Source organism: Ictalurus furcatus, chromosome 1 (assembly GCF_023375685.1).
Source record: "Ictalurus furcatus strain D&B chromosome 1, Billie_1.0, whole genome shotgun sequence".
Taxonomy (NCBI): domain Eukaryota; kingdom Metazoa; phylum Chordata; class Actinopteri; order Siluriformes; family Ictaluridae; genus Ictalurus; species Ictalurus furcatus.
In genome coordinates this window covers 11,707,642-11,720,064 of record NC_071255.1, presented here as the reverse complement: position 1 = coordinate 11,720,064, position 12,423 = coordinate 11,707,642, and the positions used below count along the sequence as shown (strand labels likewise).

Here is a 12,423-nt window from a genome sequence, read left to right as displayed (position 1 = left end):
TGTATTCTTCAGTACAGACCAAGGAAAGCTACTTTCTGGTCCAAAAATGACATGCCTATACATCATATGTCTAACATGATTCATTCATTCATTCATCTTCAATCTTCTTTATTCTGGTCAGGGTAGCTATGGATCTGGATAGCTATGGATCTGGCACTGGGTGTGAGGCAGGAATACACCCTGGATCGGATGCAAGTCTGTTGCAGGGTCCATGCATACACTTTCACACACTCATTCATAATTTACTGCCATATTTCTTGGAGATGTGAGAAAACCAGAGAACCCAGAATAACCCACACAGACACATATGTACAAAAAGCCTACACAGACAGTCCCAAGCTCAGGATCAAACCAGGGACCCAGAGCTATGAGGCACACTACCCACGGCACCACCCACTGTGACTCAGCTTTTTGGACAGCCAGGGGAAATTCATTTCACCACCTGGGTGCCAGGACAGAGAAAATTCTTGATGTAGGTCTTCCTTGTATCCTGAGGGATGGTGGGTCCATTCGAACTGTGGTAGATGCTTGAAAGGAGATTGGTGCAGAGGGGAGTGTGATAAGTACCTTCAGTTAGGATGGATGGGGCTGGCCGTTTTTTGGCTTTTTGGTAAACATCAGAGGATTAATCCTGAGCCAATGGAAGGAATGCAGCAAATAGTGTGGGAGAACTTGAAAAAAGTCTTACAGCTGCATTCTGGATCAGTTGCAGAATTCAGATTGGACTCGGGAGAAGACCTGCAAATAGTGGGTAGCAGTAGTCCAATCTTGAAATGACAAAAGGACTGAACAAGCACCTGAATTGCCTATGCGACGGGAAAGGACCTGGATGCTTCTTTGTAAAGGACGAATGACATGACTGATTCAGGTTAATAATGAGAATTGATTTTTCTTTGACCAGGATGAGCTGGGCTTTAACAAATGCACTAAGTGCCTGACTGAGCAAAATACAGAGTGTCCCAAAGGTCTCCATACATAGGGGAATATGTTTGCCAGCACCACGTCAGTTGTTCATCAGTCAGTGGATGTTCGTGGACGTCCACTTCTCGGTCCACAACACTTCTTTTTGAATTTGTTAACACATTTGGCAGCAGTGTCGTGTGTGAGGTGCTTGCCATATTTCCTGTTAAAGTCCATCACAACCTTGCGACAGCTTCCCGATTCACCCATGAGAATGATTTCAATACATTCTTCTTTTGTCAAAAGGCATTCTTAAAGGCTATCTGAAAAATGTATGGATACTTTTGGGACATTATGTTTTATGAGATGACTAGTAGGTTGGTGGCCATTTCTTCCCTGGTGTTGAGTTTAGGATTAGTGGCTAAATTTGTGTCTCTAATCATACGCCTATGATGTGATTGTGGTTAAAATAAATAAATAAAAAGATACAATATATATAATAAAATTTATTATAAATCAGTAAAGGAAATCAAATGCAAAGACAGGCCACAACATGGACTAATAAAATAATTGTTTGTGTATATTTCTATGGTTTCATATTAATTCTGAAATCCTGCTGAAAATCAAGCTAGTCTGACCAGCTACCAAAATATTTGACAGAAAATAACACAACATTAAGACAATCAGAAAATCTCAAACATTTACTGATCAATTTAGACAATGAATAACAAACATAGAAAATAACATACCAGCTGGTAAAGATGGTGGAGCATTTTGGCTTGTGTTTTGGCAGCTGGTCAGCTCATGTTGGGTTTTATTTATTTACTACAATGTAAATGAAAATATTTGCAATTAAAGAATCGCATATTTCTACACAAACTGACTATTATGACCAGATGAACCCAAGTTTGTCAGAGGGGCAATATTATGTCTACCAAATATATTTGTACTAATCACCACACCCATAATCAAGAGGCGGGACTTCTCTTCCGGTGGGAGTGTGGGTGACACGTCACCTGACTAATCGGCAGCCATTTTGTTTTAGGTGTTGACTTTCTCGACGTCGTGTTTTAATATGGCTTTAAAACTTCTGTGTTTTTTTTACTTACATAGTTTATTTTTTTTACATGATTTGACATATTTTTCGGGTTGAATTTACAAAATATCTTCAAGTTCTTTGTATTTGCAAATATTTTTAGGAAAGCTAATAGCTGGTTGGCTGACTAGTCTTTTTGAGCTAGCTTCTTTAGCCAGCTTGCTAGCACAGCGAATTTGCCCGCAGCAAAATGGCGACGAATACGACACCGCAGACCCCGACGGCGAACTGGTAAAGTATTCGCTTTCTATCAAGTGCGTTTAGCTGGAGAAATAAAATCTAGTAACTACTGCCTTGTTTTTTTTTTGTTGCGTCTTTTCGTTTTCCTGCTAGATAATATAAGGTTACTGAGTTACACGAAGTGAAATGTTTTGTCGTAGCTTAGCTAATGTAACGTACTCTACAGTAAACCAGCGAAAACCCGGCTTATGCTAGCTTGTCTAGCTAACACCTTTCTGATTACTGTACATTTTGTTCACCACAGAATCTTCATCCCTTAAGTAAATTAGGGCCAGTACATGGCTAGCTTAGTCTGACCCCCAATTATAGTTGACTTAGGTAGATGGCTTTACTTGGCGCATGTTACTAGTGTTCTATTAGACATGTTCTTTTATACGGTATAATAACTCCGTTCAAAAGTAGCAGGCAATTTGTAACATGGTATTCTATGTGAGGTACATTTACTTGACTATAAATTTGTGGAGGTACTAATTATGAGCTGCTAAATTTAATGTGTTTCCAATCTCCAGGCCATATGGGGGCAGTAATGCAACAGAGGTGCCTGTTCATGAAAACCCAGAGTGGGAGAAGGCGAGACAGGCACTGGCCTCCATCACCAAGAGCCAGGGCTCCAACAAGCCATCTGCAAATAATCACGCCAACACACAGGTTAGGCTTCATCCACTAAAGCACGGTTATCAGTAAAAACCCTTTATGTAGGTTATGGTGCATGAGTAACCTAATCCTCACGCTCTTGGCTTGTGCTTCTGTCACCTTCTTACAGTTCTGGGTGATTTTGAGATATAAAAAAAAAGTGAGAGAAATGAGCAGCCACTAGGATTTTTTAACAGACATGATTAAAAGTTATTTGTCTGTTTTGTTATTTATGGCCAATATATCATTATTGTCCAAGCCTAGACTTCCAGCGTATCGGTCGTACAGGCAATATGACTGTAGCGGTCCATTTCTAAACAGTCACATTTAATTATCCATGATCCTTACTTTGGATACCATTCAGCCCAATAATAAAGTGGAACTTGTGCTTTGTTACTGACAAACACTCTTCTTGGACTTAATGGGAAGGATGGTTTAAAGAATTGCAATGCAGCAGTGTGGTAATATCTCCTTGTGAGAGAGAGAATATTAAAGTGAAGACATCTTATTAGAATAGATTCTTAATTTAGATCAGGCATTCAAGTATTAACAGCTGTGTGTATGTGTATGTATGTGTGTGTGTGTGTATATATATATATATATATATATATATATATATATATATATATATATATATATATATATATATATATAAAAAACACCTTTTTTTTATTTTATCTAAAGGCTGGACAGTACCAAGCAGCAGTGACTGACACTTCCACAATGCAGCAACAACCATACTATCAGTGGTACCCACAGAACCAGCAACAGTACGCAGGATACCCGTACCCCTACAACTACTACTACCCAGTGCCTCCGGTAAATACACACGAGGGCTACAGAACTTATGTGGCATAAAAAGCTACAATTCAGTAATAAGGCTTGTACTGATATTTTACCCTTCAGTGCATTTACACTGTGGTGCTATAGTGTACTTGTAAAATGTAAAGTATCCAGAATATATACTGATAGAATTGTTTTCTAATTATTAGTATGGAGGACCATATCCCCCAGGTCAGTATGGTGTTCCAGGAGCCTACCAACAACCGACAACTCCCACTGCGCAGGTAATTTTTGGTGATGTTAAGTATGTAGAAGTATATTTATGAACAAGCATGCATTTTGCATCTGGTGGCGTTTTGTTACGTGTCACAGCATTGCTAAAAAAAATTTACCAAATTCCCGGTTTAAGAAAAATATCCAGCCACAAGCTGTCCTGTGGCCAGAAATTGAGCACTGATTGTTAGGCATTGAAAAGTTGTTTGAAAAGTTGTTGTGAAAAGACAACATTGTGGGTATGTCTGGTAAGGAGTTTCCATTAGCCGGTAAATACCAGTTTTTGACCGTTATAAATTCAAAATGTCAGATAAAATAAAAGATTGTTGGACACAATGTCTGGTAAAAATATTAACACAAAGCAGATATTAGAAAGTACGTTCACAATTGCACACCTAAATAACGTCACTGTCTGTGCAAAATTAGTTTTTCTTTCACGTTTCTCTCCATTTTTACTTTTGCTTTGGGTCAGTGGACCCATTCAAGGACACACACACACACACACACCTCCGTACTGGTCATCTCTCTCACTCACTTGTTACATAAGGCAGTGAAAGCCCAAACGGACACACACAAGTAAACTCGGGTTTACAGCTGCCGCTCAACCACGTCCTCACTGTCACAATCGCATATACTACATATAGTCCAAAACATTACAGGGAAAAATAAACACCGCAATGAGATGACCAGATTTTTTTCCAGTTTGTCCGGTAAACTTTATTATTCCTGGAGACTTTGGCTGGTGCACATATTTCTTAGCCAAAACTCTGGTCTGGTGGTCAGTAAGTCTAGTGTTTAAAATCATAGCAATGCTGCATATGAAACATTCGTAGCAATGTAGCAACACAGCAGTGACCCAGACAAGCTAGCAGATTAAAACAATCCACCATGTAAATAATATCTCGTCACTGGTGGACCCTATGCTTTTCAAGGATGTGGTAGAGGGTGGCGAACAGATTGTACGTAGCAATGGATTGACTCAAACACGTGTGCTGTAAGGTTGTGTAACACTTAGGCCCATCTCTGCCTGTTTTCTGTCAGCACACTGGCATGGCTGGATTGAAGGACCAGACTCCTGGTTACCCATGTGAAGCACAGCCTCCGCCTCCTGATGTCCCCCAGCCTCCTCCACAAAGCCCCACAGGCACAGAGCAGCCTCCTCCTCCACCTCCCCCTCCCATACCACCCCCACCTAACTCCCAGTACCCTCCACCTCCTTCCCCATCCCCTTACAACCCTAATGGAGCTCTGCCTTATAGCCCTACCGACTCCAGTCCTGTGAGGACTTACGGTTATGGTCAGACTAGATCGGGTTACCAGGGTTTCCAGCCTACAAGCTACCAAACATCCCAGCAACAGGGGACAGCACCGGGCCCGTATGGAGGAGCAGGTCGTGTGGATACCTGCAAGAAAGCCAATAATTCAAATGTGAACAAAGGCGGGCAGCAGATGTGGAACCGCATGAAACGTAAGTGCGCTTGGGTTTATACTGAATGATGGACCTGAATGTATGCTAATAATGTAGTTCCTAATGATATAAGTAGGAAAAACATGATCCACCCAACACTGACAAAAATACAATAGTTTAAGGAAGAGTACCAGGTTATAGTAAATGGAATGCCTGGGAAGTCTCAGAAATAAGATGCTGTTTTTGACAAGGTCAGGTAACCATAGCTATAGAATAATGAGTAGGTTGGTAGATGTTGGTTGATGGTACAGTGAATTTTAAATCTGTCCCAACCCACAGAGGCTCCTGGATCCGGAAGTGTGAAGTTTAACATCCAGAAACGCCTATATGTAACGAGCAGTCAGAATTTTGGAACTTGTGATCAGGCAAATGGATTGTCTGCTTCCACCTCAACCACATCAGCAACTTCTGTGTCTTCAGTAACAACAGCTACCACTGCAGGAGCTTCTCAAACTGGGTGAGACTTGATGCATACAGAGCCATGCTACATCATTGATTCTGTGTCTTAAGGAATAAGCACAAAATTATCTATGCTCCCAGTGAGCAGAGGGAGAGACTGTCATTGTGACTTCATTGTGTGTGTTTGTGTAGGCCTCAAGACTGGCCTCAGGCCATGAAGGAATATGTGCAGCGTTGCTTCACGGCTTGTGAGACGGAAGAAGACAAAGACAGGACAGAAAAGGTACTCAAGGAAATTCTACAGAGCAGACTTCAAGATGGCTCAGCTTTCACCATCGACTGGACTAGAGAACCTCTTCCGGAGTGAGTTGCGTCTTTATCTTAGTGCATTCTTTATGACATTAGTCTTCTTTCATAGTTTGGAAGAAGGCAAGCTAAATTGTCTCTCTTCAGGGTGAAACCTCGGCAATCCCGTTGGGAGGCAGCACCTCAACGTTCTCAAGAGAACACTATCGGTCGAGGAGGAGCAACTCGAGGTAGGGGTGGGGCTCGGCTGGGCAACTACAGAAATGTGTTTTCTCAAAGGAGTCCCTCTTCCAGCTCATCCCGCTCTTCTTCACATTCGCCATCTCCTCATAGCCGCTACAAAGAGAAAAGCAGACATCGCCGCAGGTAACCAGTATAAAAATTTAGCCAAAGCCATGCTGTCGTTCTTTAAAAAACTGTTGGAGATATGATGCTTGATATTGTTTCTGTTTGCAGTGACTCTGGCTCGCAGTCTGACAGCAGCATGTCAAGCGACCTCCGACCTCTATCCCGACGACAGCGGGCCGGGAGAGGTCGTGGAGAAGAGAGGGAAAAAGGGAGAGGAGCAGCAGTAGAAAGGGGCAGGGGGAGAGGAGGAAAAGCGAATCGAGGGCGAAGGTAAAACTTTCAAATTGATCCCACATCGACTTGACGGATCAAATGGAATTCAGGTGTTATACAGCTTCCTTTTCTCACTTTGATGAAATGTTTAATTTTTAAAAATGTCCATTTTGTGCAGGTGTTTGGCGTAAGGTTACTATCGTGTGAATGTTACACAGCAAGGTTTTTGTCATTTTCTGTCATTGGCTTTGAGTAAAACCTATTACTTTAACTAGTAGAGTGAATTGAGAAAGTATTCTGACCCCTTCATGTTTTCGTTTTATATCGTATTCGGAAATTTCAATTCGTTCCATCTCCATCAGAGCATGGTATCTCGAATGCTCTCCATAGGAATACTCCATGGGTATTTTATGTCGTTGTTTTTATGGAAGCTGTACACGTGCCCCTTTCGTGTTCATGAGGACGTTTTCCTTAAGGATGTGTCTGTGCTTTTAGCATTTCTCATTTCCTATTTCTGAAACACCTCCTTGCAGTAGGACACTGCCAACACCAAGCTCAGTTGTTGGTCTTTCTCTTCAGCTCTTGCTGTAAATTTATGAATTTTGCCAAATTACTGACTTGTACCAATCAACAGCTGTGAAAACCTCCTGCCTCAAAATAGAATGGCAACCTAAATCTAGCAATGAATCCCCCACCATACAAATATATGCAGTTGACGTTACAGTTAATTCAAGTCTCACTTGTACTTCTTTCTAAGGAATGACGATCTCGCTGGTGTCCTTGGTAAAAAGCGAAAGGGTGGAACAGCAGGCCTGGACTTCCACGACCCGAACCGTGAGGCCAAGAAGCAGAGCCGAGCAGCACGATTCCACACCAAGCGCACTGAGCCGCTGGTTCTGAATATCAATGCCATTGAGCTCCCAAATGCTTCTCAGGAGGGCCTCAGCTGGGACGAATGCCCCATTGTGGGTACCTGCCAGGACATCACCAAAATCTATCTGCGTCTGACCTGCGCCCCAGATCCTGCCACTGTGCGACCTGTGCCTGTACGTTTTTGTCAGCACATGCACTAAAATGAAATATTGGCTTCATGACCGGAGCAATATACAGGAATTTCAGTTTAATTAGAATGGCCCACCTGGCTGCCACCCTAGTGTTTTTTTTTTGTTGTTGTTGTTTTTGTTGTTTTTTTTTGTTTTTTTTGTAAATCAGAGCAAAATAATAGCAGTTATTAGACATGTACTGTATTCATTAGGCCATTCTTTTACTATAGTACCGAGTGATAGGCCAAATGCTTTCGTTGGATGTTTGTGCAACAAATTTGTGTGCCCTTTACATGTGTTCAGTTCATGATTGTTCTGCCTTTCAGGTGTTGCGCAAGTCTCTGACTGCAGTGAAGGCTCACTGGAAGTCTAATCAGGATTACCCATATGCCTGTGAACAGATGAAGTCAATACGACAAGACCTCACTGTGAGTAAATTCGTTGGAATAGCGGTGGGCATAGTCATTTTTTTTTTAAGATCCACCTGAGTTCCATGGAACAATTCACTGTTTTCATGCAGAAATAGTCTTTTTAATTAAAGCTCCTCCAACACACAGTTGGACCAAATCCCAATCACTACATAGGCTTTACGGTGTGATATTCTCCGTAGTGCACTGTTAGCCCAAAAGAACGTCACCTGAGAGTCAGCCGGTGGGGGGGGCTCTTGTTCTGGAAAGAATCCACTCTGGTAGAGATGTGGCAGATGTACCAAAAACATACAGCTATTTTTGTTCTATTTTTACAGCATCTGGCAGTCTACTCTTTTCTCTATAACTGAAGTATTTTAGATATGGCTTTGGTTAGCCATTACTGATGATTAATTACTAGGCCTATTAGTAGCTTCTGTTCAGTAGATTTTCCACAATATTTAACGACAATATGTATCTACATTGTGAAATATACTATAGGCCTTGTTTTTTGTATTGGGTGATATAAAATCAGTATGAGAATTCTGTATTATTTCATGTTTAGATGCACCCCCTCTGCCCCTATTTTATTTTGTTTTTTTAAAAAGACTTCTTTGTACCCTAACGTTGAATTGGTCCTTTCAGGTTCAAGGGATACGAACAGACTTCACAGTGGAGGTCTATGAAACTCATGCACGTATCGCCCTGGAGAAGGTACAGCATCTTTTCATGTTTTAAGTTTGAAGTGTGCAGAGTTTGTGATTAGTATTTATGGTAAAGCAAAAGTATGATTACACACCAATTTATTTTAGGGTGACCATGAGGAGTTTAACCAGTGCCAGACACAGCTGAAGGAGCTTTACAAGGAGTGTCCGTCAAGCAACGTTGGAGAATTCACTGCCTACAGACTGCTGTACTACATTTTCACTAAGAACTCTGGAGGTATTTTTTTGCTCTCTGGCCAGCTACCAATTCTTTTCAGGCTTTATGCATTTATCCTCTTGTGTCATTCTCTTGCCTCTGCCTTACTGTATCTAAATTACCTCAATTTCAACATGCAGTGTAATCTAACCTGTTTTGTTATAGTGCCAGTTTGTTGCTTACAGCTATTGTGTGTTGTCATACTAACGTTTTTTTTTCTTCTTCTTTTTTCTCTCCCCTCTTCCTTATCAGACATAACCACTGAGTTGGTGTATCTCACCCCCGAGCTCCGTCAGGATGGTTGCGTGGCTCACGCTCTTGCGCTTCGTGCCGCCTGGGCGCTTGGAAACTACCACCGATTTTTCCTGCTGTACAAGAGAGCACCACGTATGGCAGCTTACCTCATCGACAAATTTGTGGAGCGTGAGAGGAAGTTAGCACTGAGGGCTATTCTCAAAACGTGAGTACAAATAACAAGGCCACACTCAACAGTTTTAGATCCGTGCGCATTTTTTAATAGCTGAAGTAAGGTTGATACTAAATCAGTTTTCTCTTGTGTTGTCTCTCTCACTGTCTTCTGCAGGTTCAGGCCCTCTGTGCCGGTGGAGTATGTACAGTCCAGTCTGGCCTTCCCTTGTTTAGATACATGTTTGACTTTCCTGACAGGGCTCGGAGTTACATTCATTCAGTCAGATCCTAGCAAGATAGATTGCAAAGCCAGCTCAGCTTGTCTCTCCACTTTGTAATGTGCGTGGGAGGGGTGGGAGTATTTACAATATGATAGGAGTGATGAGGGACCAGATCAATGCATAACCCAGCCAGCCTATCTTAGCTTAGTGAGATGATGATGATGATGACGATGATGATGATTACACTTATTTATATTCTTATTACTCTTGTAGAGTATGACATGAATACAGAAATGGACTGTAAAAGACATGCATTTAGATACTTAGTGTGATAGTGATTAGCTGATCTGCCTATACTTGAAACCTCAGTATTAACACTGGAAGAGAAGATGCCTATATGACACAAATCCACACAATAACCAGATATAGACCAAGTGCAGTAAAACCTCAGCACTGTAGTTCGTCTTTGACTAGCAGGCAGAAAGTCTTAGACAGTTTGAAGAACGTTTCCCAGCCTCGCAGATCATTTTGAAGCTAATGGTGTTCTGTGTTCTAATGGTTTTTCTTCCCTCAAGCCAACAGCCTCAAAGCTCGTATGACGAAAAGTCCTGAAAACCAAAGTTGTGAAGACAAAAGGCTGATTATGAAATTTCCTGTTCATCTCAGGACAAAGATGGCTGCTGTAAGCTCTCTGTTCCAGATTACAAGATCCAACTGCTTCTTCAAGTTGTCATATTCACTGGACTTTGTCTTGCGCTGATGATAGATGCCAGTCTGGTGAGAAGATGGTTTGTATGCCTCCATGTGTGTCTTCATCCTGTGTCCATCGTGAGAGCAGCAGAAGAGCTCCATTAGCAATAGAGCAATATCCTGAGTCTTTCATCCCAGGAATTCCAGGTATGGACTTGCAAAAATGGCTCATGCGGCATGGCAAGATGCGAGTCCGCACAGCTAGTGTTCCTTCTACCTTCTACATCGTCTCCTATACGTGCACACACACCCCTTAATCTGTCCATCGAGTTCACTGATCTCCTCAGCATCTAGAGAGCGTATCTCACTGAAATGGCTGCAGCAAGGCAAAGACTCAGTTAATGGAGATGCAGATCTGCAGCAAAATCTACAGAATCTAGGACCACAGTAGTTTTGCAGAAGTTCACGACCCGAGTCTATGTAGGGCAGCTTGCCCAAATCAACAGCAGTTTTTCCATGAAGATCAAGATCACCTACCACAGAAATAATCCAGAGTGCATCACCTTGAAGTGAGGATGGCCGTGGCAGCAGCGAAACCTGTAAGGCAGCAGAAGAAAAGCGGCGCTGTAATCACCTCAGCTGGATGATGTCGTTTTGGGAGCTTTCTTCTCCTGTCCATGTAGGAGCTGAAAGCATATGGGTTTGTATCTGTCCTGATCCTGAGCGCATACTTGTGCGTGGTAAGAAGAAGGGACTTGGCTGGTTATAGAATGAGAAATGTTGATCCAGCAACAGATACGGCGATGTTTGTTTTTCAGATGCCATTTATATCAAAGCGAAACACGCGGTTATACGAGTACGATTTGATTCATCCAATGGAGAATTTTGTAACATTAAATGTCAGGTTTCTTTAATGCTTTCCAATAATTAATGTAGGATTGTAAGGGAATGTGACTATCTTCTTAATGTTGATGCAGGATTGCTTTGTACACAATCGCCTGTTTTCATCATTTGAAACTTTTTAAAGTTGTTTGGTGAGCTTAGAGTATTGCTTGAAGGGTCAACAAAATCTGGCCTCCCTATGGATTTTCTCTTTTTGTAGTCCAAAAAGCTTGGCCTAGCTTGCTGTGTTGGAGCATAGAGCAGACTTTGGTATGTTTCGTCGTGTTACTGAGCAGAGATGTTTATCGTTGGTGTATCTTTGAGTTATCTTCAGGTGTGAAGCACTCAAGTGTGGAAGTGTAAATATTGTACAGAATATCTTTCTTTGCTCTTTTTGACCCTGGGATTAAATAGGTGAAATTTGGTGTTTACTATGGTAAGTGTTGTAATTCAGACAGTAAATGTAAATGGAAACTTTTTTAAAAACCAAAGTTTGATTGCATCTAATTTTGAGTAATGGAAATGTGTGTGTATATAAATATACATATACATACACATATATATATTATATATATTTATAAATTGAGAGGATGCTAAACAATTTCTTGCTTCTGTGTTGCTGGAGATGAAAGATAAACAGTAATATGAACAGATCTGGGGTAATGGCGGTTGCTTCTGGATAATTATTTTCAAAACATCTTTGCTATTGTAATTCCAGCTTTTTATTGCTCCAAATATTTATTTTTTTTTGTGGGTGACAAGGTTTTCCTAACAGGTCTTGCTGGTTGTTTTCTTCACTTTCTTTCTTTCCCCCCACCCTGTATTTCTCAGTGTAAATGTTTCATCCATATGCTGTTATTTTAACTTCCCACATTTTCTTGCTTCAATGTATTGCTTACTCACTTTTTTCCTTCCCCATGCTGTTTATTTATTTATTATTTTGTGGGCTCACAAGAGAAAGATTTGATTTAAGTACTGTTCCCACACCAGTTAACACCACTGTTCCACTTCTCTGTGCAGTAATGATTGATTGGCTATCCCCCCCTTTTTTATTTTTTTATTATTATTATTATTGCATATTTGGCCACATAGAAAAGCATTAGCCAGGTTGTATTAACTGGTGTGTTTAGTGCCAGTACGCCTCTGTTGGTTTTTTTTTTTTTTTTTTTTTGCTTGTTTGTGAAACATTTAA

The 12,423-nt window shown here is 41.2% G+C and overlaps 1 protein-coding gene across 1 annotated transcript; it reads left to right on the top strand.

The window, feature by feature from the left end:
* Positions 1–1,906: 1,906 nt before the first annotated feature.
* On the top strand, positions 1,907–11,871 carry leng8 (leukocyte receptor cluster (LRC) member 8). Its single transcript, XM_053625600.1, has 15 exons — positions 1,907–2,227; positions 2,746–2,884; positions 3,554–3,688; positions 3,862–3,936; positions 4,967–5,393; positions 5,673–5,850; positions 5,985–6,155; positions 6,246–6,464; positions 6,555–6,716; positions 7,417–7,705; positions 8,029–8,130; positions 8,755–8,823; positions 8,922–9,051; positions 9,283–9,490; positions 9,614–11,871. The coding sequence occupies exons 1-15, from the start codon at positions 2,187–2,189 to the stop codon at positions 9,774–9,776; spliced, it is 2,508 nt and encodes an 835-aa protein (XP_053481575.1). The 5' UTR covers positions 1,907–2,186; the 3' UTR covers positions 9,777–11,871.
* The last annotated feature ends 552 nt before the right edge of the window (positions 11,872–12,423 follow it).

Coding starts and splice junctions, on each gene's coding strand:
- leng8 (XM_053625600.1), top strand. CDS start 2,187: ATGGCGACGAATACGACACCGCAGACCCCGACGGCGAACTG. Junction 3,689..3,861: donor ACTACTACCCAGTGCCTCCG/GTAAATACACAC, acceptor TCTAATTATTAG/TATGGAGGACCATATCCCCC. Junction 9,491..9,613: donor CTGAGGGCTATTCTCAAAAC/GTGAGTACAAAT, acceptor TGTCTTCTGCAG/GTTCAGGCCCTCTGTGCCGG.